Below are 27,028 nucleotides of genomic sequence, written 5' to 3'. Positions count from 1 at the left end.
CCTGTCTATTTCTTTAAGGTGAGAATGCAGGAAGATGCAGCTCTCCTAAACAAAAGAATAAGCACTCAGCCGGGGCTCACAGCACTTCCCGAAAATCCAAACACTACACTTCCACCTTTCCAAGACACCTCTTGTGAGTTGCAGTCGAGGATTGACCCATCTCTAGGTCAGCAGGTGAAGGATGGCCTCATCATGGGGGGCCAAGGCGATGCTTCCGTAGATGCTATTTACAAAGCAGTCGTGGATGCAGCCAGCAAAGGGATGCAGGTTGTCATCACCACTGCTGTCAACAGTACAACTCAGATCAGCCCCATTCCAGCTCTGAGTGCCATGAGTGCCTTCACTGCTTCCATCGGTGACCCATTAAGTCTCCCCAGTGCTGTCAGTGCGGTCATTCACGGACGAAACATGGGCAGTGTGGATCACGATGGGCGGCTGAGGAGTGCGAGAGGGGCTCGGCTGCCCAGCAGTCTGGACCACGGGAAGAACTCCAGCGAAGGAGATGGCTTTGAATATTTCAAATCAGCAGGTTGCCACACATCTAAAAAACAGTGGGATGGGGAGCAAAGCCCTGGAGGGGAGCGAAACAGGTGGAAGTGTGAGGAATTTTTAGATCATCCAGGCCACATCCACAATAGTCCTTGTCACGAAAGGCCCAACAATGTCTCTACACTGCCATTTCTGCCTGGGGAACAGCACCCAATACTGTTACCACCGAGAAACTGTCAAGGGGATAAGATTTTGGAGGAGAATTTCAGGTATAATAACTACAAAAGAACTATGATGAGTTTTAAGGAGAGACTAGAGAACACTGTGGAAAGATGCGCACACATTAACGGGAACAGATCTCGGCAGAGTCGGGGCTTTGGAGAGCTGCTGAGCACCACAAAGCAAGACTTTGTCCTAGAGGAGCAATCTCCGAGCTCCTCCAATAGTTTGGAGAGTTCTCTGGTCAAAGACTACATCCATTACAATGGAGACTTTAATGCCAAAAACATTAACGGGTGTGTACCTAGCCCTTCAGACGCTAAAAGCATTAGTAGTGAAGATGACCTAAGGAACCCAGACTCCCCCTCTTCAAATGAATTGATCCCTTATAGGCCAAGGACGTTCAACGTTGGCGACTTGGTCTGGGGCCAAATCAAAGGACTGACTTCCTGGCCTGGAAAATTAGTCAGAGAAGACGACGTTCACAGTTCTTGTCAACAAAGCCCCGAGGAAGGGAAGGTATACCAATCTTTATCCATTGTCAAATACTAACCTTTGTTCAGATGTCAGTTCTTATTTTCTGTTATCATCACTTTGGATTCTTCATGACTCATTGAGGTCTCACAAACTTCTGGAGCATAAAATGAAGAGGGGATGGTTGTAGTCACCAAAATGTCATGTCGTCAAGTGGTGAGTTGTAAAGCATTTGTAGATCCCACTAGGGTTCAGCATGGCTCTGACCCAGGAACCAGATTTCCAGAATTTGGTTAACTTGGCCTTTCTTCCTTGCATGTGCCTAGTTCTTCATTCATACAGAGAACAAAGGCAAGTAACAATGATAGGGGGAGAAAAATCTGGTGGTTGTTGGAACCCAGCAATGTGGCAGGGGTCCTTCCAGGCGACAGAAAGTGCCAGGGGATTGGAACTCTCCCATGTGCTGATGTGTGATACACAAAACTGGGGAGAAGCTAAAACTGGGGTGGAGTTGCAGCCATTTCTGGAAGCAGGAGGTAACATCTGAGTTTAGAATGGTGTCTCCTTTCAGGAAAAGTTCTGGCTCTTTGAAACATATGGAACTGTTTAACCCCATAGTCTGGTTCTGCTTAACACAATCTGATCACATAAATTAAATGAAAACTTCTCCATAAAACTACCATTCAATTTAGAAGAAATTAGTAAGGGTCTTCTGAGCTTTCCCCCTCCCCACAATTGGTAGAATTGACTCACTAGGCAAGAAATGTGCAGAATGTTCAAAGTAGATAGAAAAATTTATATCTGAGCAGGAGATGAAAATAATGCACATTCCCTACATAGGATGAAGAAACATGTAATTTTTCATCTCCTTAGGAAATAAAAATTCCTTTTACAGGTATATATTATTCTCTTAAAGATTATATTGTATAAAGCTATTTCAACTCTGCTCAAACCTCCACTGGCATTTAGGTTTAATGGCAAAGGAAACCAAAAGCATTTTGCCAGCACAATAAAAGGATTGTCTTTCTCCAAATGACCGGGAGGTCCTTAAACCCATTGCTTATAATGCCTAATATATACTTGTCAGGGTACACTTTCAGCATAATGTTTCTACCTTTGATAAGAAAATGAATTCCATATTCCTATTCATAAAACATTTTACTCTCTAATCTCTCCAAGACCAGACAAACATTCTTTGGGCTGATAAACCTAAATATTTTTGACAGTTTATTCAAGAAATAATTAGAAACAGCAAAATTGGGCTTTTATTATATAAATGGAATTGCTACAAATACAAGATGTAGACATTGAACTGTTTTATTATCTGTGCAAATAAAATCAAGTTTTTTTTATGTGCCACTTTATCAAAAAAAAAAGCTTAACTAACAAAAAGATTATGGCTTCCCTTCCCTGGAAACATTCTTCCTGTCTTACAAGCCTTGTCTGAATATCTTTTTATGTCCTTAGGAGAATAAAGGCACATACTTTTAACACATTTCAGTTTAAACCATGACCCTAATCTTCTGCTTAGTCTGTGTTAGCAAACTCCTGGGATTGAACTCCTCACTGATGTTTAGGGAGATGCACCTAAAAAAAAAAAAAAATCATTATCTAAGAGTCCAAGAAACATTTTTTTACTTTATTTGAATAATCAGCTGGTTTTCAATCACTATAAAGTAAAAGTGTTTCACAAAATCCATATCCTTTTTCCTTGTTATTGACAATCGATTAATTCCTAACAGGGAGCATAAAATTGTTTATGTAAATTCAAATATCCCCTCACCCATTGGCTGACATTGTAATTTTACATTCTTACAACTTTGATATCAAAATCTTGATAAAAAGATACACTAAAAATACTTTTAGTAAATCAGAGAAAGTAATTGAAAGCATACATTTAGAGATGAAAAACTAAAAATTTATAATGAAATATTAATGATAACACATGAAATATTTACCTGTCATTAAAAAGCAAAGTATATCAGTCTTAAAAGCTCTAGGGCACTTAACATTTTAAAATATCTCTGGTCTTTTCAGGACAGCTCACTTTTGCACATAAACAAGCAAAGTGCTACTTCACAACCCCTTTTTTTCTCCTATAGTTCACAAAACAAAGGAAGGTCTTCCTTATTAATGATGCCCAGCTAGTCAAACACCGTTCTCCAGAAAAGGTGAACACCAGAAAAGGTGAAATTTCAAAAACAGGTCTCTCTGACTTCAGCCAAATGTCCTTTGCCTGATGTCTTGGTGATCCTGGTTCATCTAGAAAAGATTAAACTGTGGTTAATATCTGTGTAAGACAAAGCATGATCTGTCTGAAAAGATTTCCTGTAAAACATATTTTACATTAAAATTGGTTTAAAACTGTGAACCAATTATGATGTAAATTTCATTTACATTGAACCTCTTAGTTCTCACAATGTCGGATACATAAAGCCTTGTGCATTTATAACCAGACTTATGCTTTTAAAAAGGTAAGCAGTACATTAGGTTTTCTTCCATATACTGTGGCAGTGCCTGACATTTTAATAAAGTCAAGAGAGAAAGAGACTGACTTCATGAACAATTTGTTTATTATAGTAAAATCTTATTAATTCCATCTTGCTGATATGGAATGTGAACCATTTTCCCCTGTAATTCTCTCTGTAGTATCTCAGAAGAAACGGTTTGCAGAAAAATTTTCTTACACATAATCATTTAAAACCTTTTCAGCCTCTCCATTTTTCATACTAGTATTTCTATGTTCACCTGAGTAAATTAATCCAAGATGCTGTCAGACCCTACCAGATAGCATCTATGTTAATTCAAATTTTAGAACAGGTTTATTATCTCCTCCCACTCCCTATATCTCACAAACCTATCGTTTATTTTTTGTTAGTATCTTTGTTCTCAACAAGTCACTTCAAATTCTTTTTGGAAGCAGAGAAGAAAAAATCTGGGAAAGATTGAGGGCAGGAGGAGAAGGGGGCGACAGAGGAGATGGTTGGATGATGGCATCACCAACTCAATGGACATGAGGTTCAGCAAACTCCAGGAGATAGTGAAGGACAGGAAAGCCTGGCATGCTGCAGTCCAGCACAGGTCACAAAGAGTCAGTCACGACTGAGCAACTGAACAACAAAAACTAGAAAAAAAATAATTATCACGATTACAGGTAACTAATTCAGAATAAGCCGGACACCTCTCATGTTTTCAGGTTGCCTGAATAGTCTCTGGACTGATAGGTCAGGGCTGTGAATGGAGCAGGAACTGAGATCTCCAAGTTGTCCATAACCTGATACTTTAGCTAACTGTTGTCATGAGTGCAAATGACTTGGTCAACTTATGATTTAAAAAGACATTTTTAAATCTTCAGTGGGGTGTTAAATGTAGTAGAATTGCTAATAGTGCATTAGAAATATCCTGCAGTTTCCAAGATTACTTTCTAGGAGGTAGGATTTCTAACTATCAAATACTGTGTGAACACAGCAGAGGAGACTAGAGAGAAAGGGCTTTGGGCATTCTGATGTGAGCTTAAAAACAGCTCTACCAGTTACCTAAATGGTCCTGAGTGGGTGTATTAATTTCTAGAGCTCCTCAAGTGGGAATATTAATTCCTACTCAGAATGATGTTAAATGCAATACTATAAATAGATGGGGCTTCCATCGTAGCTCAGTCAGTAAAGAATCTGTCTGAGATGCAGGAGACCTGGGTTCGATTCCTGGGTCAGGAAGATCCTCTGGAGAGGAAAATGGCAACCCACTCCAGTATTCTTGCCTGGGAAAATCCCATGGACAGAGGAGCCTGGCAGGCTACAGTACATGCGGTCGCAAAGAGTCGGACACAACTTCGCGACTGAACCATCCACCACCATAAATAGATGATACAGAAAAGAGGCTCAGTAAAAATTAACCTCCTCCTCTCTGTTCTCTGTATTAAACAACCTTATGAATTTGGATTCCACCATTACAAAATTGTGGTCATTTGACCTTCAATATTGTATACCTATCCATGAATTATCCATAAATAAAGGACTAATTAACCAAGTTGGGTATTAAAGGATAGTAATAACATATTTCATGAATGAAATAGTTAATAACTATTTTTTATGAACCTCAAGACATTGCATACAAATTGGCGTATTTGATTATGAATTAATGTTAACTGTTCATTTTAGGCAGGAGTTCTACTTGGAAAGATTTTAAAGGACTTAGTTTGGTGAATAAACTTGAAAGTCCCCCTCTCCTCACTGTTTCTAAAAACTATAAACTCAGACATTCTTCCTCTACCCACCAACCCACCAAAACACTCAACAGTATTAATTAGTAGAGATTTTTAACAGTCTGTGAAAAGTTGGGCTGAATCACCCCTATTTAATACTGTCCCAATACTGAAGCTATGTTACAGCACTGGAAGGATAAAATGTGCCTTATATAATACCATTCAGGAAGTGGTATCTCCTTACTAATACATTTTCCCCTTGCCTATCAGTTTGTAATAAGAACATTCTAGAAGATATGTATACTTTTTCTAAAGAAGTGGTGCAGGTTTCTCTCTGAACCATGAACCCTTTATAGCTTCAGATTTAGCAGCCAAGAATAAGACCTCAGTGCTTAGTCAGAGCTGGAGAAATGTACTGCCAGATCTTGGCACAGTATTAAGGAATTCTTGGAGAGGAAAATGGCTTCTGCTGGCATTACACCTATACACTATAATGTACAGACATTTTAACCCTGTGCAACTGTGGGGGGAGATGCTTATCTTTATGCATTTATTTCAATAATTATTTTAAAGCAGAAAAAATGTTCTTTTTTTTTCCTAAAACATATTTTGTAATTATCATCTACCATCTTTGATCTTACATTAACTAGCCTAAAAGTGTTGACTCAAATAATAATCAAAAAAATGAAAATTTTTTTTTCTAAGTGGTTTATTTTTATTTTTGAACATTGTCCCATTGGTCTTCGTATTTCGTTGTTCTTATGTTCAGTGTGTATTCTGACTGGAGGCAAATTTAGGCAAGAATTTATTTCTGTATTGGCACCAAAATGTTTCTTTTCAATGAAATGTTTGTTGTTGTTGGACAGGTAGAGACATTCCTAATTATCCAGAAGAATCACCTGGTTAAATGAAGAAGTTTTTAAAAGCAATGAGTAGGGTGCTCCTTCTCTAGATTCACTCTGACTTTTTTCCACATGGTTATATTTGGCAGGAGGAGATAAAAGTAGCTTTCTGAGTGTTGTTCAAAACAGACAGACCTCATCATTATTAAAACTCATGCCAGATTTATTTTGGGACAGTCACTTTCTGTTTGTTATTCACTATCACATGCACTCATGTTTTGATGGTATGGAGCAAAACCAGAGATGGCTTACAGTGGTATTCTGCAGATGTATAACCTAAGAAGTTGAGCCTGGGAACTAAATTTGGAAGGTGTGCCCTTCTGTGGTGTTTAAACACTTTTACTTTGAAGAATATTCTTTCTGGGCTTATCAGTGTTAGCTATTTGTGTTCTTTGGTACTGTCATTCTCTGTTGAAAGTATTCTTTGTATATTTCCTTTTCCATATATATTTTCTTACCCATTTCTGAAAATGAATTATTTCCTCTATACCCAATCAGTATCCATGATATTTGGGCTGCATTTTGACTGGTGGGGTGGCTGGGGCAATCAATGGTCTGCAGCAACAGAATATTTTTGAAAAAGAATAATTTTTGGAAAGTAATAAGCAAGATAAAATCCAGACAAAAGCAGTGCCTGATCAAAATTTGAAAGATAATAAAAAGGAAAAACTAGGTAACACCAAAAATATGAATATTGGGGAAAAGACTAAACTGAGAACAAAGTTGAGGTAAACTTTAGTAATTGTGGAATACTGTGAAGCTTTTTTCCCCCTGAGGAAGATTAAAGAGGAAAAGGAGGGGGCCTGTCTCCCTTCCAACTGAGTATGGAGTTCTTGAGCTTGTCCATACAGTTGTCACGTGGTTACTAGCAAATGGAATCTCAAGTATGAGGCAAATACATGCTTCTGCTACATGAACTCTTCAACAGCGTATCCTTGAAAGTACAAGTTTATTCAAAACATTTAATTCTGTATGTATTATGGATCTATATAAAATTTGTTGTCACATTTAGAATAGATTTACTCTAGTCCTATAGTACAGTTCTCTAGTACTTAAAAATGCTTCTATATGAAGTGAAGATGAAAGGAAAAAAAAACCCCTCAGATAGTGCCACTGACTAAAACTGCAATAATGTCGATTGGCTTAGTCCATTTGAAAAAACTGTGGTTCACTTTATGAATTTTCCTTAAGTATTATTGTTAAATTCATCCTTTCTGTCACAGGTGAGTCAACTTTCTACCCCAAATTATTTATCATTAATTCCCATACTTGAAAAAATATTGAAATATTGCACTTAAGTTAGCAGGACTTTTTCAGCTTAAAGATTAAAGTAGTTACTACTTAATAAATGTTTGATAATAAGCCTAATAAATGCCTCATATTTGCTTACTGCTTATTGATTTTCCAAGATTTCAGCTCAAGTCACATGTTACCTATACAAATACTTAAAATTTGTCCTCAAATTCTTATTTACTCATTTTTTATTCATTCAACAAATATTTTTGACACATTATGTAGTAGGCACTGTTCAAACCACTTTAAAAATAACTTCTAGTCTTATTCTAAGATATATGTGAAAACATAGGTATAATGTTTTTGTATTTTTCTAATATAAATTTATATGCATATATCACTATTAAAAATGTTTAACGGTATATGTTCCACCTGAAACAGTTTCACATGCCACAAGTGGCACTTGGGAAAGACTGCATTGGTGTTTATAAAGCACCTTCATCCTTAGATAATCCAAGTAGATAATCTCAATGACCCATAAAGATGTGCACACCTATTTCCATTTGGACCTCAGGAAAGAGGCATTCCTAAAGACACAAACCACAAGCAGTTAAACCAAGGCTCAACCCTGGTCTCCTAACTCTCAGCTTAGTGCTCTTTGCATGATACCATTCCCCAGCAATAGGAACTGAGGACACTGTAAAAAGGGGATGGGGAAGTGAAGAAGGAACAGGGGCAGCTGAGGTCAGCTGCTTTCTCTCTGCTGTGAAATCTGTGATATGGCTGTGCTCTTGTCTTTTAACCTTTGTGTGACAGCTTAGCCTCAGCACTAAGTACCAGCAAAGGAATCACCAAGAGATTTAATCCTGTTATCGGGGATTAACACCTGAAGGGAGTTTTGACATCTTCTCTAGTTAATTGGCTCAAAAGTGATCTGGGATCTTTAATCCAGATTCTTCTAATATACACTGTAGCACACTTTCAGAGGGTCACTCTGTCTCTGAAATGTTTATGTCTTCTTTTATGTCATAGACTTACTTCTGAGATACACTCCATGCTACTGTGCTGACCTCAGATCAAACAATTATCAAATCTTTAATATGTGCCTTGTGAACAAAATAAGCAGCCATAGTTTCAGACTTGTTCAGGAAACTTTTAAACATCCACCATATAATCATGTCTGGTTTTATGGGTATGTTTCTAACCTTAATGAACAGGCTATAGGTCTAGTTATGCCAAAGAATTATTAAATCTAAAAAATCTGAAGAAAAAAAAAAAGAATCTGAAGGAATGAAAAAAGGGATTTAGAAGTTAAAAATTCAGCATATGTGTATATTTATACATGAGATAATATGTGTACTATAAATACATAAAGTCTGGTTACCTTTTTCTAATTCCTAAATCACATAGGTACACAGTTATACCATGATAGCCACTACTATTAGCATCATCATGGTTAGAATGAAAATATGTTGGCCGATATGAGTAAAGATATAAAGTCCTCCCCAAATTTCTCACCAAGATAGAAATCAAATAATTTATGAAACTTCTGGCTTGTGAATATATAGGAATATAAGATTATTAAATTCCAGATTAAAATAGTAAGTATCTTAAATTACTTGCTCCTTCAGTGTAAGTTTTATTTAAAAATATGTATATGTTTAATCTTTTTAATGTTATATTTATGTATTTGATTCCCAGTACTTTCTTTATTTACAAGTTAGCTAATTAATTTATGAGTGTTCATTAAATCATTAAATATGGTTTCTATTTGACTAGAAATGGAATTTATTTTGTTGTTCCCTGATACCTTTGTAGGGGGTTATCTTTAAAGACTTTCTTGAATATTGTGTAAGTGGATGAATATTCCCCAAAAAAACACACACTCTTCATGTATTATATTTCACAATACCAAAGAGTACTAAAATTCTGAAACCAAATAAACTGAACATTTACCTCTGGATATGTATGATTTTGTCATATTAGAAATACAAAGTGATGTGTATCTTATAGTTTCAGAAATCACTCTCATTGCTTTCTCTTTCAAGGTCATTGAATCCTTTATAAATAATATATTTATTACAAGTACCTTAGAACCTTAGAGGCATATTTAAATGAAGAAATCATGGTGGAGAATTAGTTTTAAAAATCACCAGAAAATTATTCAAGTGTAAAAAAAATTTTTGAAGATAAATTTGAGCAAGCATCATCTAAATTTCTGTAAATAAAAACTGGATTTATAATTTGACCTAATTTTTTGAGCATGTATATATAGACATATATACTTACATGTGTGTGTATATATGCATACACACACATACACATCTCTCTATATAGTATATGTGTATTTCAGCATGTATTAGAGTTGACGTGGCAGAGAAAGGTTGCTTTGGGGCCATCCTGAGTTTTGATGCTGGCCATGTAACTTAAACTCACTTAGGCCCATCTGTAAAATAACAATGCTAGTGTGCAGTATTACCACATGAAATAATAAAACAGTGCCTTCTACATAATAAATGTGCAAGAAATGCTTTTACTGCCCCTTATTTCTTAATTAAAAATAAAATAGACGATTTTTAAAAAATCATTTGACCTAACTTAGGTTTTTTTTTTTTCACAATAACTATGATTTTTATTTCTCCTTTTTTATCTAATATTTTGGATTTTTAGATTACATGTCTTTTTCTGTGCTAACTTAGTTTTTAAAAACCGAGACCAATGGGATAAGTTTTCACTGTGGCATGTTGCATTATTTCACTGTGAATCTGCTTTCTGTTGCCTGTATCAATCCTTTCTGAGATCTCTCACTATACCAGTTTGTGTCTAACAGAAGCTCCTATTATAGGACAGCTTTCTTCTTGGTGCCAAGAAACTAATTTAAATATAAGGGGAATTAGCTATAAATTAATTGTGAGCTATCTTTCATAATTTCTTTGTGTGAGTGAGTACAAGATGGAATCCCATTTCTAACATAAAATGTGAAAAGGTATCCAGGTACCTTTAAAAATAAAAACACATGGATATATTCATCTTACTTAAGCTTTTCCAGTCATTCCAATAAGACACTTGACTACTTCTGTAGAAATGTTATTGGAACAAAGTTATATCTTGTTCTGGCACACAATCCACAGTGAATTTGTGTATGTAAGGTATTTGGATCCCTTGGGACAAAATACAAAAGTTATGAAAAGGAAACTATTTCCATTATTTGACTGTTATTCTCATTGAATGATGTTTTCAGATGACAATGGAGACCCTTTGTTAATAATCATCACTGTGTACTAGATTTGAAGAAGTCAAAGAAAGTTATTTATGAACAGTATTCATGAGTCAGGAAGATTCAAAGACAAAAGTTAATCATTTCCTTGTTTATTAGAGTGTATTTTCTTACCCATTAGGTGTCTTGGCAACCTCTGAATTTTTTTATTAAAGGAGTGCAGGGTGGGGGAAGACTGGGTTGAGGAGTGGGGGGGGGGACTTAATTTGAAGCTATATTTACACAGCAAGCAATACTGTTTCTACTGAGATTGTGTTTAAGATCAGTAAAAGTTACAGTGCTTTTCTAAGTGTGTTTTTATTTGCATATTAAATTTCCTATTTGTTAATTGTTTTCCTTAGGAGAAGTGACTTCAAGAACTATGATAGAGAGTATTAGGGGCAGGTGGCAAAAACTGCACCTCCCTCCCCCACCAAACCCCCAGCCACCAGTTGGTGGCTTACAGTGATGAGGCAGCAAGTGTCATGTAGCCTAGGCTGGCAGTGTTAAAGCAGGACCCCGGAGAGGACACGCCCATCAGAAGTAGCCACACCCTCTTTCCGCATCAGTAGGGACTACATGCAGCCTACTACCCTACTCGTTTGTTTTTGTTTTTTGGTTTTTTTTCCTGGCCTCTGCAGAGCCTAACACACCACTATGTAAGACTAGCTATTCTGTGCTTGGCTGTGTTCACCATGTTTGTTGTATTTTAATTCTCACCGCAGTTCTAGCAGGAAGGTAGGTATTAATGTCCTCGGGAAAATTTTCTTGAAGTGTCTTTATTTTTGAAAGCCAAAGCTTTGGCTAACAGCGAAGATTTAACAAACTAAATATTTCTCTAAATTATCCAAATTTTAGGAGGCTCAGGGAATTTAAGGGTGTTATTCATGCTAGAAAGTGAGGTCAGATGCAAACTTCTATGTGCTGGCTCCAAAGCCCAGCACCCTCACTCACCACCGCTGTTTTTCATCTGATGGAATACAGAATCGCAGTTGCTGAGCATCAGGCAGTGCAAAAAGCAGACCAGGATCTCTGACTCACATGATTTTGTGAATTAAAGGTTATTTAAGTTCCAAGTTTTGTTCTTCAAACATTACCTTGAAAATGTTGACATTCTGAAAGCCACCCAGTCTTTCATTTCCGTTGATGTTGCAGCCTGGAGCCACGGAATCAACCTCTGCCCCAGCGAGGACAGAACAGTGAGAATTAAGCCTCCCTCCCCCGAGTGCCATACAAGCACCTGCTTGTCTGGCAGGAAAGTAAAAACAGTGTTAACAATTGCAGGTCTGGGTAATGTGGTCTGGTCTTCATGCCTTCACTCAGGTGGAGCCCGAGAAGTTGAAGACACTAACGGAAGGTTTAGAAGCCTACAGCCGAGCCCGGAAAAGGAACAGAAAGTAAGCACAACTTTTTTTCCGGTTTTGTTTTTTAAGGATATAATTTACTGGCTTTCCTTCAAAGGGACAATGAAATCTCACTGATTTAGTCCATCTTGAGCCCTGCCTAAGTACAATTTAATAGTTATCATCCAAGAGGACTATTATAGATGAATTAGCTCCTACAGAAAATATTTTCTGAAACAATGTATACTGTGTGTGGGACTTCCCTCTTCATCAGCTCTTCCCTTACTCCCCCCATCTCCATCCCTCTCACTTGAGAGGAAAGAAAATATGATTAATAGTCTCAACATGTAACAATGAAATAGTCTCTGAAAGTGTAGTGAAAGTGTATCCCTTTGTAATTTAAATACTTTGGGAGGGGGAATGACCCCCCTTGTTGTACACATGTGAATAATTTTGGCAGATTACCTGTTGTTAGTCAAAGTGATGAAAAGTAATTATTTTCTTGGAGCAGGGGCAATAGACTTTCTTCAGAATTATAATAAGTTGAACTTTGGGACTTTATTCTTAATTATTCAAGTTTTTCCAGATCTTTATATTTTGAGTAAACATAGTATTGACAAGTAGATAATGTTTATTACATAACTTGTATGTAATACAATGTAGTCATATATCATAACTATTATTTCATTTTAAGATAGAGAACTATAAATGTGCTTCTGTATGTGTACATGGAAAATTATTTTAATATATATCATCAATACACCTACTCAGCTACTATAATTTTCATATTATCAAATGTCTATAAATTATGAAATTGTAATGATTAGCAGCGTATCTTGTATAAAAGACTTACATAATGATAATGACATCTTTTAAAGGGCAGTCATTCTCTTAGTGGTGTCCTCAGTAATTCTTGCCAGAGCTAAAATTTTAGAATGCAACAAATCTTGGGGACTCTCTTCACCTCACTAGAATGTTTCATAAAAGAGACGTCAGCTGCAGTGGGTTAACACCTGCGTGTCTGTGTTCAACACTCCTTTGGAAGATGGCAGATTGGCAGTGGTTTCGGTGAGGGCCAAGTGAATTGCCAGATTCGCTATAGATCTGATAAAGTGAGTCAAGCGCCCTCTATTCTGACTGAAGTGAAACAATGAAGAGCTTAGTAGCAGGATAAAGCCTATAAAATTAATACAAGGTCTGGATGAAAGGAGGGAAATTGCAAGCTACCTACATCACGAATTTTCATTGGCCATTTGCTTTAGAATATTCAGTAGTACTTGTTTATTAGAAGTAAAATATCCCTGAAATCTTTCCTTCAGTGAGGTATACCAGTTAGCTAGATTATGTGCAACATATCCAAAACTGTTGATAACACAAGTATTTAGATATACTGCCTTGAAATGAGCTGTATTTTCCTCATAAATTTGCTATTAAGCAATTTCTGAAAGGTAATGAGTAATAAACAGCAATGTAAAAAATTTCCTTCAAAGCCAGCTTACTATTTGAGGTGAATTTATATGGGTCCTAAGTAGCATTATCTAAAGGAACCAAGGTAAAAGACAAAAATATGAAGCAAAACAGCTTTGTTTATCAGACCATTGTCTAAGTAGAAGGACTTGCCTTATAAATGCCTCGTAGAACACTTTACATTTTGCATATATGATTTAAAATCCATTATTCTATTCTCCCAATCAGAAGATGGGCCAGAATTACTGAACCCATTTTTGATGAGGACACTGAGACCCAAATAGCTTAAATAATTAGGTAAAGGCCACATAAGTGATAAATGGTATGTTGAACCCAATCATTTATTTATTTCCCAAGTCAAGGAGATTGATTTAGCAAAAGAATCTATGCCAACCAGGCACAACACAGTAGTCCCAGGACTTCACTGTTTAGTGAAGGAGGCAGATTTAGAAACAAATAATTAAGATGTTAAATTTGCAGTGACAGGAATAAGTATAGTGTATTTTGGGATCACGGAGAAGTGACATTAAACTCAGGTAACGGAAGATGTCCTAGAGGAGATGATACCTCAGCCAGGCCTTACACACTACATAGATATTAGCCAGACACAGGAAACAAGGACAAGATGGGATGGGCTGGAACAGTGTTTAGATGAGGTCAGCAGTTAGATTTGGGGGAGAGGAAATTGTAAGAGATGGAACCAAACGTATAAGCAGGAGCCAGACCATAAAGGGCCTGGTAAGGCCTCAGAGGTCTTTACATTATTGGAAGTGCCTAAGGGGACAGACGGTTGAATTTTTCACTTTAGCTGTGGCTGTATGGAGGATATATTTTAGGGGAACAGTATTGGAGACAAGGACATCCATTTAGAAGGCCATGTCAGGGAACAAGAGAGGAAGAAGACTCAAACCAGGAGGGGACCCATGAGAACAGAGGAGAAAGAATGTGGTCAAAAAACATTTAGGAGATAAAATTGACGGAACATCATGGTGATTGGCTGGGATGTGAAGGAGAACAGGTAATCAAGGACAACTCTCGGGTGCTTTAGTGGGCAGTGGAAGCACTGAAATGGGCGTACAGGAGAAAACTGTCAAGTGCAACGTGAGGTTCCTGCGATTCCACAGACCCAAGTCTGAAACTGGGAAGAAATGGTATTTGACTATGAAAAATGACTTCAGTCACACAGAGGTACTTTGACCAATTTGAACAATGGACTAAAGAGCGAACTCTGGGGCATTTGAACATTTACTGGAGATAATGAAAGAGATGGAAATAATGGTCAGAAAGGTGGAAAACCAGAGGGTAGGGGAGTTGGGTGTTAAAAGCCAAAGACCACGAATTTCTGGGATAATACAATGAAAAACAGAGGTCCAGTAAGAAGATCTGAAACATCTCCATTTGGACTGGGCAGTTTGGAGGCCATTGGTGACCTCAGTGAAAACAGTTTCTGGTAGAATGGCACATATAAAAATAAAATGGCCATGGATTGAAGATTAAATAAAAAGGAACAGAGAGAGTTGGTATCTATTATTTACTCTTCTTTCTACCCTTTATGTGAAAAGTTCCCAAAGAATAACTGGAAAGAAATTTGAGCTAACAAATATCTGGCTAGTTTTATAGACAAGGAGAAAGAAACTAAAAAAGGCAGGTGGCAAGAACAAGGTGGCTGAAAGTTTGGGTTGTGGCCTGAGTTCAGATGTTTCCATCATTACCTGGCTATGTGTACCCTTGAGTATGTTGTTTAACCTCTCTGAGTCTAAATACTTCATTTCTAAAGTGGGATATTAATACCAACCTCCTAGAATTGTTCTAAAGAGAGCCTTAGCACAGTTCTTAGCACATGGTATTTAGTAAACCATTATTTTTCTTATAAAGATATAGGTGAAACAAAATAATTACATATTTTTACCATTTGAAACATTCTGTCACCATATTAGATGTTTAGAACATTATATAGTCATGTAACCCTCAATATGCTATAATCATACTATACTATAAATATCTTTAAAGTGATTTGCTTATTACTGCCTAATCACAAAGGAAATATTTACATATTTATTGAAGAATTACTTAGGGTCATTTTGTACTTAAAAGTGGAAATAGCTTCATTAAAGAAAAAAAATTTGTGTAACTTTTAGATATGTTACAATTTTTTTTAAAGTAAGGATCAAATCTTCTGTCTATATGTACATATATATGTACTCAGTAACCTTATTTTTGTGAATCTGGAAAGTGATAAAGTGATAACATAAACATAAAAGTAAACATAAAACATAAACACTTTAAAACCAAGAAATGATACTTGTTGTATTAAATTTTCTTTATTTTTTAAAATTGAAATTAGTTGATTTATGGTATTATGTTATTTCAGGTGTACAACACAGTGATGCAATATTTTTATAGATTAAACTCCGTTTAAAGTTATTATAAAATACTGATTATACTTCCTGTGCTGTATACTATATCCTTGTATCTTATTTTATACCTAATACTATGTACTTCTTAATCCTGTTCCCCTATCTTGCCCCTCACCCCACCCCTTCCCTACTGGTAACCACTGTTTGTTCTGTGTATCTGTGAGTCTGTTTCTGGTTTGTTATGTTCATTTTTTGTTTTTTAGATTCTGCATGTAAGTGAAAACATACAATATTTTTATTTCGCTGACTTACTTCACTAAGCGCAGTACCTCCCACATCCATCCATGTTGTTGCAAATGGCAAAGTTTCGTTCCTTTTTATGGCTGTGTAGCAGTCGCATTGTGTGTATATATATATATATATACACACACCACTTTACCCTTTCATCTATTGGTAGACACACTTAGGTTGCTTCCATATCTTGGCTATTGTAAATAATGCTGCTGTGAACATGGAGGTACATGTATCTTTTGAATTAGTGTTCTCACTTGAGTTAGTTCTCCTCCCTCCAGTTGTGGGCAGGGATATGCACACTGGCAATGACTGCCTCTGCCCTAGTCAGAGGGTCTGTGCATCTCTGTTCCCTCTAAGTGTGTGCGCTCTCGTTGGCAGTGGCAGCCTTTACTATAGTGGAGGGCAGTGCCAGAGCAAGAAGAGCTGGAGCAGGGCCCCAGTGCAGGCCAGGGAGTGTGCTGGCAAGCCAGCCAGAATACCAGGCTATTTCTAGTCTGCTGCCTCTCCACTGTGCTGGAGCAGGGAGGCAGGTGGGGGTCGGGGTGGGAGTAAGCAAGTCTGTGCACGTGCATGCACACTTCAAAAGCAGAGTCTTGGTTTCTAACAGCCCTCCGGTAAGCCCTGCTGCTGCTGCTGCTAAGTCGCTTTAGTCGTGTCCGACTCTGTGCGACCCCAGAGACGGCAGCCCACCAGGCTCCCCCGTCCTGGGATTCTCCAGGCAAGAACACTGGAATGGGTTGCCATTTCCCTCTCCAGTGCATGAAAGTGAAAAGTGAAAGTGAAGTCGCTCAGTCGTGTCTGACTCCTAGCGACCCCATGGACTGCAGCCTACCAGGCTCCTCCATCCATGGGATTTTCCAGGCAAGAGTACTGGAGTGGGTTGTCATAAGCCCTACCTGTTTTCAAACCAGCTAAGGGGCTCATCTTCCCAGAGTTGCTCCCCAGGGAAGATCTCCAAGCCTGCGATCCTGCCTTCCTCTTCTGTGTGTGGTTCCCAATAGCTTTTCCTCCATTCCTACCAGATTCTATGTGGACAGTTTTAGTTGTAGAAAAGTCGTTATGCCAGTCTCCACGTCATTTTCAGTGAGAGCTATTCAACATGCAGTTGTCAGTGTCCTCGTATACTACCATCTTGATCTCTCATGTGTTAAATTTTTTTTAATCTGCGTACTTTCCCTACAGATTAGGTTTTAGAATCCAAGATTCTTGACATTTAGGTCTGATCCAAGTTTGTTCTGGTCTACATGAAGTGAGTTTCTTAAATTCTGAACTGATAGTCCAGAGCAATGTGCAATTCTCACTTCCCTCTTATTTCTCGTACTATTCACAGATGTGTACCTGGCTTCTTTTTTTAATTAATAAAGATAAGGATAATGTGTGACAATATAGGCAATGAACATGAGAAGTGGCAATTATCTCCATTAATAACTAGAAATGTGATTATATGAACATCTGTTGCTTAATCAAGTAGCTTTTAGAGTGTCCATTAGTAAAAATGTTTATTATTAAATGTCAGTGGGGAAGAGAAAATAGTAGAAGAGACTCGACAAGGAGGGCCTCTGGACTAGAAGATTGAATTTTGACTAATTATTCATTTCATGGACTCATGGAGCTTTTTCTTCCTCTTTTAAGCTCATTTTTCCTGACTTGACCAGCTAGTATGAATATGGTATGCAGATTTGACATCCAGAAAGTCTCTCTGTACCTCTTGATTTCCATGATATATTCATGTAATTTCATGCCCCATATCTCCATATTTATTCTCTCTTCCAAAAGTAGTCATTTCACCCTCTAATAACTGCTTAAGTTTGTCAAAGGAAAAACATTGTACTAATTACCTTAAACTAATACAAGGAGTTTATAAATATTTTAAATATCTTGTTGAAGAATGAACTCACAAACTCCTAAAATTTTGTCTGTTCATTCAACAAATAATGTTGAATTATTTTTATACTTTAATGTAGATGCTGTTGAAATTTTTCATATTAAAGAACAAAACTTTTATGCCTCTATTACTTTGGAAGATTATTTACAGTTAAATATCATCTTCTTTGTCATAAAATTATAATTGGTTTCACCAGTTTTCCCTAAAAAATCAAGTGTGACATACAAACAGCTGTTGTAACAGCTACTTCATTGAGTTGTTATAAGGATTAAATGAAGTAATATATATAAAGATTTAATTCAATTCTTGGCATATATAAAAAAGTGAAAGTGTTAGTCGCTTAGTCGTGTGCAACTCTTTATAATCCCGTGGACTGTAGCCTCTGTCGATGGATTTCCCAGGGAAGAACACTGGAGTGGGTTGCCATTCCCTTCTCCAGGGGATCTTCCTACCCAGGGATCGAACCCAGGTCTTCCACATTGCAGGCAGATTCTTTACCATCCAAGCCATTAGGGAAGCCTTAAAATATTCAATAAATACTAGCTATTTTTGTTATTAAAGATAATAGAACCCAGATTCTCTGAAGGTTTTTCACTGAAATATTTTCCTTTTTTTTTAGACATTTAGACTTTTATGTAGTCAATTTTAAACCCATAAGATAATAAAAATGCATAACAAATATCTTTTAAAACTTATCTTCATACTTTTATACAAATACAAAAGAAATAGTAAAGATAAAGCTATTTAACACATTGCACAAAGCGTAATATTGTCAGATAGCTGGGCAGTATGTGATACTGTCAAGACCTTTGATAAACAAGCCACAAAAGGGGCCTCAACCCAGCCCAACTCTAGCTCAGCTTAAATAGCCCTACAGAGTCCTGGGATTGCATTCCTCCCCAGAATCATGCTTAGCAAACTCCTCGGTGGGAAAACAACTCAGCCTGACCCCATTAGATGACCAGGGCCCTGTAAAACTGGAATAAGTAGGTGAATAAAAGATAGCATGTGACTATATATCAACTGGGACATACTCAAAAATAGCAATAAAAGAAAAGAGATAAGTTGTAGAATGGTACTTATATCAGGACACATTTGATATGATATATATTTTAAAAACACATAAAAGACAATACTAGGTACTGTTCATGGATATATCATATAAAATATTAAAACACGCCATAGGAATACACAGCTTCCCTTGTGGCTCAGATGGTAAAGAATCTGCCTGCAATGCGGGAGACCCAGGTTCAATCCCTGGGTTGGGAAGATCCCCTGGAGAAGAGAAAGGCTACCCACTCCAGAATTCTTGCCTAGAGAATTCCATGGACAGAGGAGCCTGGTGGTCTGCAGTCCATGGGATCGCAAAGAGTCAGACACGACTGAGCAATTTCATTTTCTTGCTTTATAGGAATACACAACACAGTTGCCTTCGGGGAGGAGGGTGGGAGAGAATGAGACTGGGAATTTATATCAAATGGGAACTTTAGTTTAAATTTTTAATAAAAGAATTAAAAGAAATATGTGATTTATTAGCAGGTTTTTTTGGAAATAGGTTTGATAGGGGTTGATAACTTGTTCTATGCACTTTTCTGCATAAATGGGAAGAATATAAAAGCTGTAGGCTAGCTTTCAGGCCAACAAAAGGTAAGGTTGATGCTGCATTGCTCTTATAGTTCAGTTAAAATCTTTTCTTTCAGTTAAACTGACTTAAGTGCATATAAGTTTCCCAAAACATAGAGCCGTTGTTTTAGCTTTGGACACATTATTTAGACACCATATGGAGCATCCACGATGTGTATACCTAGCAGTATACTACTTAACGATTGTATACAGAAACTAACTGCGTGAATTGTCCAGTCCTGTTGTATGAGGGTAAAACTTGGTGAGGACTGTGGTAAACCAAAGGGCCTCATCTAGAAGCATTCCAGTAAAGTTCAAATATGTTTTTAAACACAATGTGAGCCAAACTAAATGGGACTATGAGCCAAATTCTTCTACAACTGCAAATTTCCAATCTCCATGTAAATGCTGGGCTAGGACTTAACTCTTGGAAGGCCATTTACCTCTACACCTTCTCTAGTAATCATCGGGATGAGATAAATGAAATGAATCACCTTAGTACTCAGAGTAATTGGGTAATTCTTTGTATGCATCAAGAAGGAAAAGTTAGAGTGGACATAATTCCTAGAGGTAGATAGTGCGGATTTGCCTTGTTTTAGTAATTAGTTCATTAGCTTCCTAGTTAAACGTTTCAGTCATGGCAGATTCTCCATATGTTAAATACCTGTAGTGGTATGCTGCAAGTGAAAAGTGAAAGTGAAGTCGCTCAGTCATGTCGGACTTTTTGCAACCCCATGGACTGTAGCCTACCAGACTCCTCTGTCCATGGAGTTTTCCAGGCAAGAGTACTCGAATGGGCTGCCATTTCCTTCTCCAGAGGGTCTTCCCAACCCAGGAATCAAACCTGGGTCTCCTGCATTGCAGACAGACGCTTTACTGTCTGAGCCACTAGGGAAGCCTGGTATGCTGAGTAGAGAGAAAAGGTCAGACGAGTGATAGACATTCTGAGACCATCATTCTTTATCTTGTCAAATAGTTTTGTCATTTTGCTTTTGGGGAGGCGGGGGCGGGGAAATGTGGCAGAGCCTCAGGTGTGCCAGGTTAAGCTGTTTCTCACCTGTAATGAAAGTGCACCAGGATTTCAGCCTTCATTTGCTGAACTCCTGAAGCCAGGATGCTCCAGAGAGGGCAGAGGGAGCTCCCTAGTGGCCAGAGCCTGCAGTTCAGAGCCCTTCCTCCAGACACACAGCCTGAGAAAGACCAGCCAGAACAAAAGGCAATGAGAAGCAGGCCGGATCTAAGAGCACAAGCTCTGTCTGTGGAAATAGAGACCCGTTGCCCAGCTTCCTTGCAAAATCATCAGACGGTCGAAGAAACATGTGGAAGGGGAAAGAACACTTTCCCTAATCATCGGTTCAATTTGTTTTTCCTGTAGTTATGTGACCTTATCATTGATTGGTGTTCAGTCATGAGAATCCCAGAGTGTTTTGTCATCAGAATTGTCCAAATGTGAATATAAATTGACTTTCTTTCATGGAATTGGTACTCTGTTTTCTGATTAGGGAATTAAATTGAGATTTTTTTTTTCTTTAATTTTTTAATCTACTGTGTTGTTTTCGTTAATTCCAGAAGTGGAAAGCTAAATAACCATTTAGAAGCTGCTATTCATGAGGCCATGAGTGAACTGGACAAAATGTCTGGGACTGTAAGTTAATTTATTTTTCCATTATACTGTGTTTCTTTGAAAATAAATTGTATTATACTTTTTGGTAAAGTCTCTTAAATATTGTCAGGCAACTCACGTAGCAATACTAAATTACTGGGCTCAAAAAAGACTGCTATCATAAAAAATTAAAAATAACTTAAGAAAAAATAATCTAGTGGTATTAACTATGTATTTTTTCTGAGGTAAGTAACTTTTTTCCTCACATAAAATACTTTTAAAATGTGCGCAGCAAAACATTGAAGTTAAAATCATAGCTTTTGCATTTGACTCTTAGCAGTGATTATTAGTGCTGCCTAAGTATTCAATAATATAAATTTCACTCTACCATAGAACAAAAAGGGAAATTGAACATAGGGTCAAGACCAAGAGTATATAGTCATTTCATTTCCTTTCTGCTATTACCTAAAAAAAGTTTAAATATTTGGCCCCAAATCCTATTGCTAAATTATTGATATTTAACACTATAACCTCTGGTTTTAAAGTGTCTACTTTTTCTTTACATTTTTATTGAATGTTGCATGTAATGGTGTTGAATGTGAGTTTAATCATCATTCTCTAATTTACATATTGGCTAACATAAACACTCAAACTATAATTTTGATAATTTCTAAAAAATGTGACTTATCCAAAGCTACTCAGCAATGAAAGGGTGATTTCTTTTAGTTGTTATTGTGTTAACAAGGTTATCTGAATCCTAACAAGCCATCAAATGGCTACTGAATGACAGATAAAAGTTTTTACACATTCGTAGTGCATTGGGATTGGTACAAGATTTTGTGATCCAAACCATCATTTCAAAGATGGGTAAACTGAGGCCCTGAGATGTTTAATTTCCTGATAGAATTATAGGAAAAGTCTGGAGCAGAGATTATAAACTCAAACACTTTCTGTGTGTGTGCATTAGTAACTCAGTCGTGTCCTACTCTTTGCAATCCCATGGAGTATAACCAACCAGGCTCCTCTGTCCTTGGAATTCTCCAGACAAGATAACTGGAGTAGATTATCATTCCCTTCTCCAGGGGATCTTCCCAACCCAGGGATCAAACCCAGGTCTCCTGCATTGCAGGCAGATTCTTTACCATCTGAGCCACCAGGGAAGCCCCTGAAACACCTTCTAGGCTGGGCAAATAGTATCATTAAATACAGGGGATCAGGTTTGAGTGAAACAGTGATTTTAGTGGATTAAGAAATGCCAACCAAGATGCCCTGGTCAAGGTAGGCTACGTACCAACTCTCAGTCTTAGAGGCTTAATGGCTTAAAAAGGCTGTTCCTCACTTGGGTCTCATTCTGGTTGAGTAATCTTGCTTCACACAGTCATTTAGGGGCTCAGGTTCTTTCTATATCTAGTATCCCCCATTCCCTAGGGTCTCAGAGTGCTCCATCACATCCTTAGCATCCAACCCAGCAGCGGGAGAGAAGACCATGTACCCAGAGGACGGCAGGATAAGGTTTCATGGGCCAGACCGGGAAGTTCATCTGTTCTGTTGACTTTCCACTGGTTTGACCCAGTCACGTGGCCTTCTTAATTCAAGGGGACTGGTAAAAGTATTGTACACCATGCCTGCTCAGGAAGAGGAGAAATGTGTTTGGCAGGCATCTCGCTAATGTCTCTCTCAAGATCTTTGGCCTTTGTGGCCAGCAAGCAGTCAGGAGTGATGGGGGCCATGGCAACATGAGGACTGTATTCTCTCTAGAAGGAGCTTCTGCTTCCATGCTGCAGCGAGCTAGAGCCATGTGGGGATCTGTGCCACTGTTGCAAGATCTTCCCATTTTTTCATGCAACACTGCAAGTCTGAAAGTAAAATTTCTCATTATTTAGTGTTGCCAGCTATTTTTAAAATATTAAAACACCATAGGGCTAAACCAGTCCCTTTCTAGGCTTCATTTGGTCCACAGGTAACTAATTTGCAACTTTGAATAAAGGCTTCTTTCCTCAATTTATAAAAGGTTTCAGTAGACTCTTTATCAGAGACTAGTGGTTTTAAAGAACGTAATGGCACCCCACTCCAGTACTCTTGCCTGGAAAATCCCATGGATGGAGGAGCCTGGTAGGCTGCGGTCCATGGGGTCGCTAAGAGAGCGACTTCACTTTCAGTTTTCACTTTCATGCATTGGAGAAGGAAATGGCAACCCACTCCAGTGTTCTTGCCTGGAGAATCTCAGGGGCAGGGGAGTCTGGTGGGCTGATGTCTATGGGATCGCACAGAGTCGGACACGACTGAATCGACTTAGCAGCAGCAGCAGCATGGAACATTTACAAGGATGAGGCAGTGTGAGAAACTCATTGGTGTTATTTTTTAAATGTAATACTTTTAAAAGTTTTCTGGGGATTTCCCTACCAGTCCAGTGGTTAAGACTTTGCCTTCCAATGGAGTGGGGTGTGGGTCTGATTCTTTGTCAGGGAGTGAAGATCCCGCATACATCACAGCCAAAGAATGAAAACATAAAAGCAATATTGTAACAAATTCAATAAATACTTTAAAAATGGTCCACATTAAAAAAACCTTTAAAAATAGTTTTCTGTATTTGATTCTGAATAGCAATGGTCTATGCTATTACGTTATCTTTACAACATGCAATTGAGCCAACTTGTAGTGGATCTTCAGATCCACTGTGCCCATCTCTTCCTAAGCCTGAGTTCTGTGACATCACATTAGTAGCTTGAAGTTGGCCATGGTAAATATTTTAAATTAAAAAAAAACATAATTAGAAAATTTTTAAAAAAAGGAAATGAAATTCGGAAAAAAAAAAACAAAAACCATTTGTACCACAGAGATTGGCATACACTACAATGGGCTTATGTTCCTCCATGGGGAACTGGTTATTAAGCATGTACTATACCGCTGCCTCAGAGAAGGCAATGGCACCCCACTCCAGTACTCTTGCCTGGAAAATCCCATGGATGGAGGAGCCTGATAGGCTGCAGTCCATGGGGTTGTGAAGAGTCGGACACGACTGAGCGACTTCACTTTCACTTTTCACTTTCATGCATTGGAGAAGGAAATGGCAACCCACTCCAGTGTTCTTGCCTGGACAATCCCAGGGACGGGGGAGCCTGGTGGGCTGCCGTCTATGGGGTCGCACAGAGTCGGACACGACTGACGTGGTTTAGCTACCACTGCCTTGGGCACATCCTGCCTCTCCTGGACCTTGCCTTGTCCCCTCCTGTCAGTACCACAACAGCCGCAATACAATGTGGGACACCTGACCACCTCCCTAGCACCTGTCTTCCGCCCCTAACACCAGACCTGCTGTCTGAAACCTGGGAATCAAGTTCTGCTATTCATCCACCTCTGTTCAATCTGATACACAGCCCTAAATGCTGCTAGCTTCCCTGTTGGTGTATAAAGATGAGTTGTATGCATTGCTCTTCCCAGACTACACAAGCTTAGATTTGCCAACAGATGGTAGTGGTATTCTGTTTTCCATCCTTATTCTTCTCATAAGTAAACCTCCTTGGACTGAGCTGTGTGCATGTTCTTATCATCTTTGACCCTTCTTAGTAGTTATAAAATAAGTACAGTGATGAAATAAAGAAGAAAATGTTTAGTATATATTTATCGACTTTTCCAGAACCCCAGTAAAGTTAGTGATCCAGGGACCTCTGATGGGAAAGGTCTTATTTTCATTTTCAATGGACAGCAGGGGTAGCAACTGCACATCCCCTCTCCCACTTTGATTTTTTTCCAGTTCCTCTTCTGTATTCCACTGTTGGGAGATCCACAGAGTGTTGCTCTGCTTGTCAGTTTCCAAGATTCCTTATCCTCTGTAGTGACTGTAGGCACACCGAGATCTGAGTCTTGTAAAAGTGTTAAATGCCTCAAGATAGCTGTGATTGAAAATGAAAGCCAGAGTCTGCTGCCTACCCTGTTTCTTTGTCAGAAATCCTATGGTGTTTGTGATTTCAATCTCTGTTGTTGTTGTTTTTTCCCTACCTCTTTATTTCCAGGTTCACCAAATCCCACAGGGAGACAGACAGATGAGACCTCCCAAACCCAAGAGGAGGAAGATCTCCAGATAACAGGGACTACTCCACCGATGCGCAGTGTTTATTAAAGAAATGTGCACAGATATGTCTGTAGATAAGTATTGATATAGCCACTGTTATATCAATATTTAGTCTATGGCAGATAGTTACCACCACCACAGGGTGCTAAGAGAAACAGTGATACGATATTTTTTGATCAGGAAGGATACAGAATGCTGGAAAACCAATCAGAATCCCTGAATGAAGAGGGTGGTAGATGGTCAAGAGATTACTGAGAAACTCTTTTTCTATAATACTAAAATTGTGATTATAAGAAATAGTCCAAATGTTTCAGAAGAATTTTCAATGTTGTATATAGAAAATACAGAATTTCATGGTGACATCAGAAATGTAAATATTGTACAATATTGTCATGTACAAGCGTACCTAATGCACACTTTATCTTTTATTGTACAAAGAAATAGTGTACAAAATTCTTTGGTTTCTATGGAGTACACCTACCAGAGACTACAAGTGTAAAGTGATAAATAAAAATACAACCTAAATGCTTTTCTATGATAATGTAAAAGATGCTGTTTTTGTATTTAACAGCAGAGAAAAGGCATGATGATGTATTACCTGAAAATATGACATACACTGCACACCACCGAGTGTCCATTTATATTGTCTGTTTGGAATGAACCTTGCCTGGAAGCACTGGACTTGATTTTGGGTGTCTAGGAAATTGAAACCTTGCAGATTTCTAAAGGGACGAGGGCTCACAGATCTAAATTAAGAATTCAGAAACTGCAACCATTTGTTGCATATTTTTTTTACCTAAGTTTTAAAGTAGAATAGGTTTTATAAAAAAATCTTAGATGGGATATTTTACTCAGTCATTTCTGTAGTTAACATTTGATAGCCACCTGTTGAACTAGAAAACTTACGCTGCACCACGATGGACGCTCAGAGTTGAGGTTTTTTGCAAACGATACCTGACGAGATAAAACTTTCTGTTTCCATATCTGGAGACAAACCCCCACTTTGAAACCTTTATCAGAGGTAAGGTTGATTATAATTCAGTTTTTCTGTAGTAGCAAAAATAAATGCAAATCATCAAACCAAGTTTCATATCCATTCATCAGTATTACTTATTCCAGAAGTTAAGGTGGCTTACAAAATTATTAGCAATGGTAATTTTTTATCAGTATTATGTAACATATCAGATTTATTTTATTTAAAGAATTATTTATACCATTAACAGATTCTTATATATATTAATGTGGCTGAAATGTGCAGGTTGAATCTATTAACCAAATTATTTATATTATATTAAGTAAGTAAAAAATGTGAAACAAATGTAGAGAGAAAATACTACATTGCAAGTATACAAAACCTTAAACTGTGAGCCATTGTAAAGTACAAGGTTATTAATAAGAAATGTAGCACAACATAATTTTCCGTCTTTTTTTCACATTTTCTTCTTCTTCTTTTTTTTTTTTTTTTTTTGTGGTGACGGTATAACCCTATCTCCCAGGCAATGGAGCCAAGTTTCAGGCCCCCCCCACGCCTGAAATTGATTGGATTGGATTCAACTGACGGATTGTCAAAGGAAGGGATTCCTTATCCTTTTGTTCTGGTTTAGAACCAC

General features: G+C 37.7%; 1 protein-coding gene across 3 annotated transcripts in view; it reads left to right on the top strand.

The window, feature by feature from the left end:
- MBD5 (methyl-CpG binding domain protein 5) overlaps window positions 1–26,498 on the top strand; it is a 156,811-nt gene extending 130,313 nt beyond the window's left edge. For all 3 annotated transcript variants that reach the window (XM_061438444.1, XM_061438454.1, XM_061438434.1), the window contains 4 exons: window positions 19–1,227; window positions 12,098–12,171; window positions 21,313–21,388; window positions 25,360–26,498. In XM_061438444.1, the coding sequence (XP_061294428.1) occupies window positions 19–1,227; window positions 12,098–12,171; window positions 21,313–21,388; window positions 25,360–25,431 (1,431 nt within the window). In that variant the 3' untranslated portion in view covers window positions 25,432–26,498. The remainder of the gene's footprint in view (window positions 1–18; window positions 1,228–12,097; window positions 12,172–21,312; window positions 21,389–25,359) is intronic.
- Window positions 26,499–27,028: the final 530 nt, after the last annotated feature.

Source organism: Bos javanicus, chromosome 2, assembly GCF_032452875.1.
Source record: "Bos javanicus breed banteng chromosome 2, ARS-OSU_banteng_1.0, whole genome shotgun sequence".
NCBI lineage: Eukaryota > Metazoa > Chordata > Mammalia > Artiodactyla > Bovidae > Bos > Bos javanicus.
The sequence above is the reverse complement of the archived record's forward strand: the minus strand, read 5'-3'. Positions and strand labels throughout refer to the sequence as shown.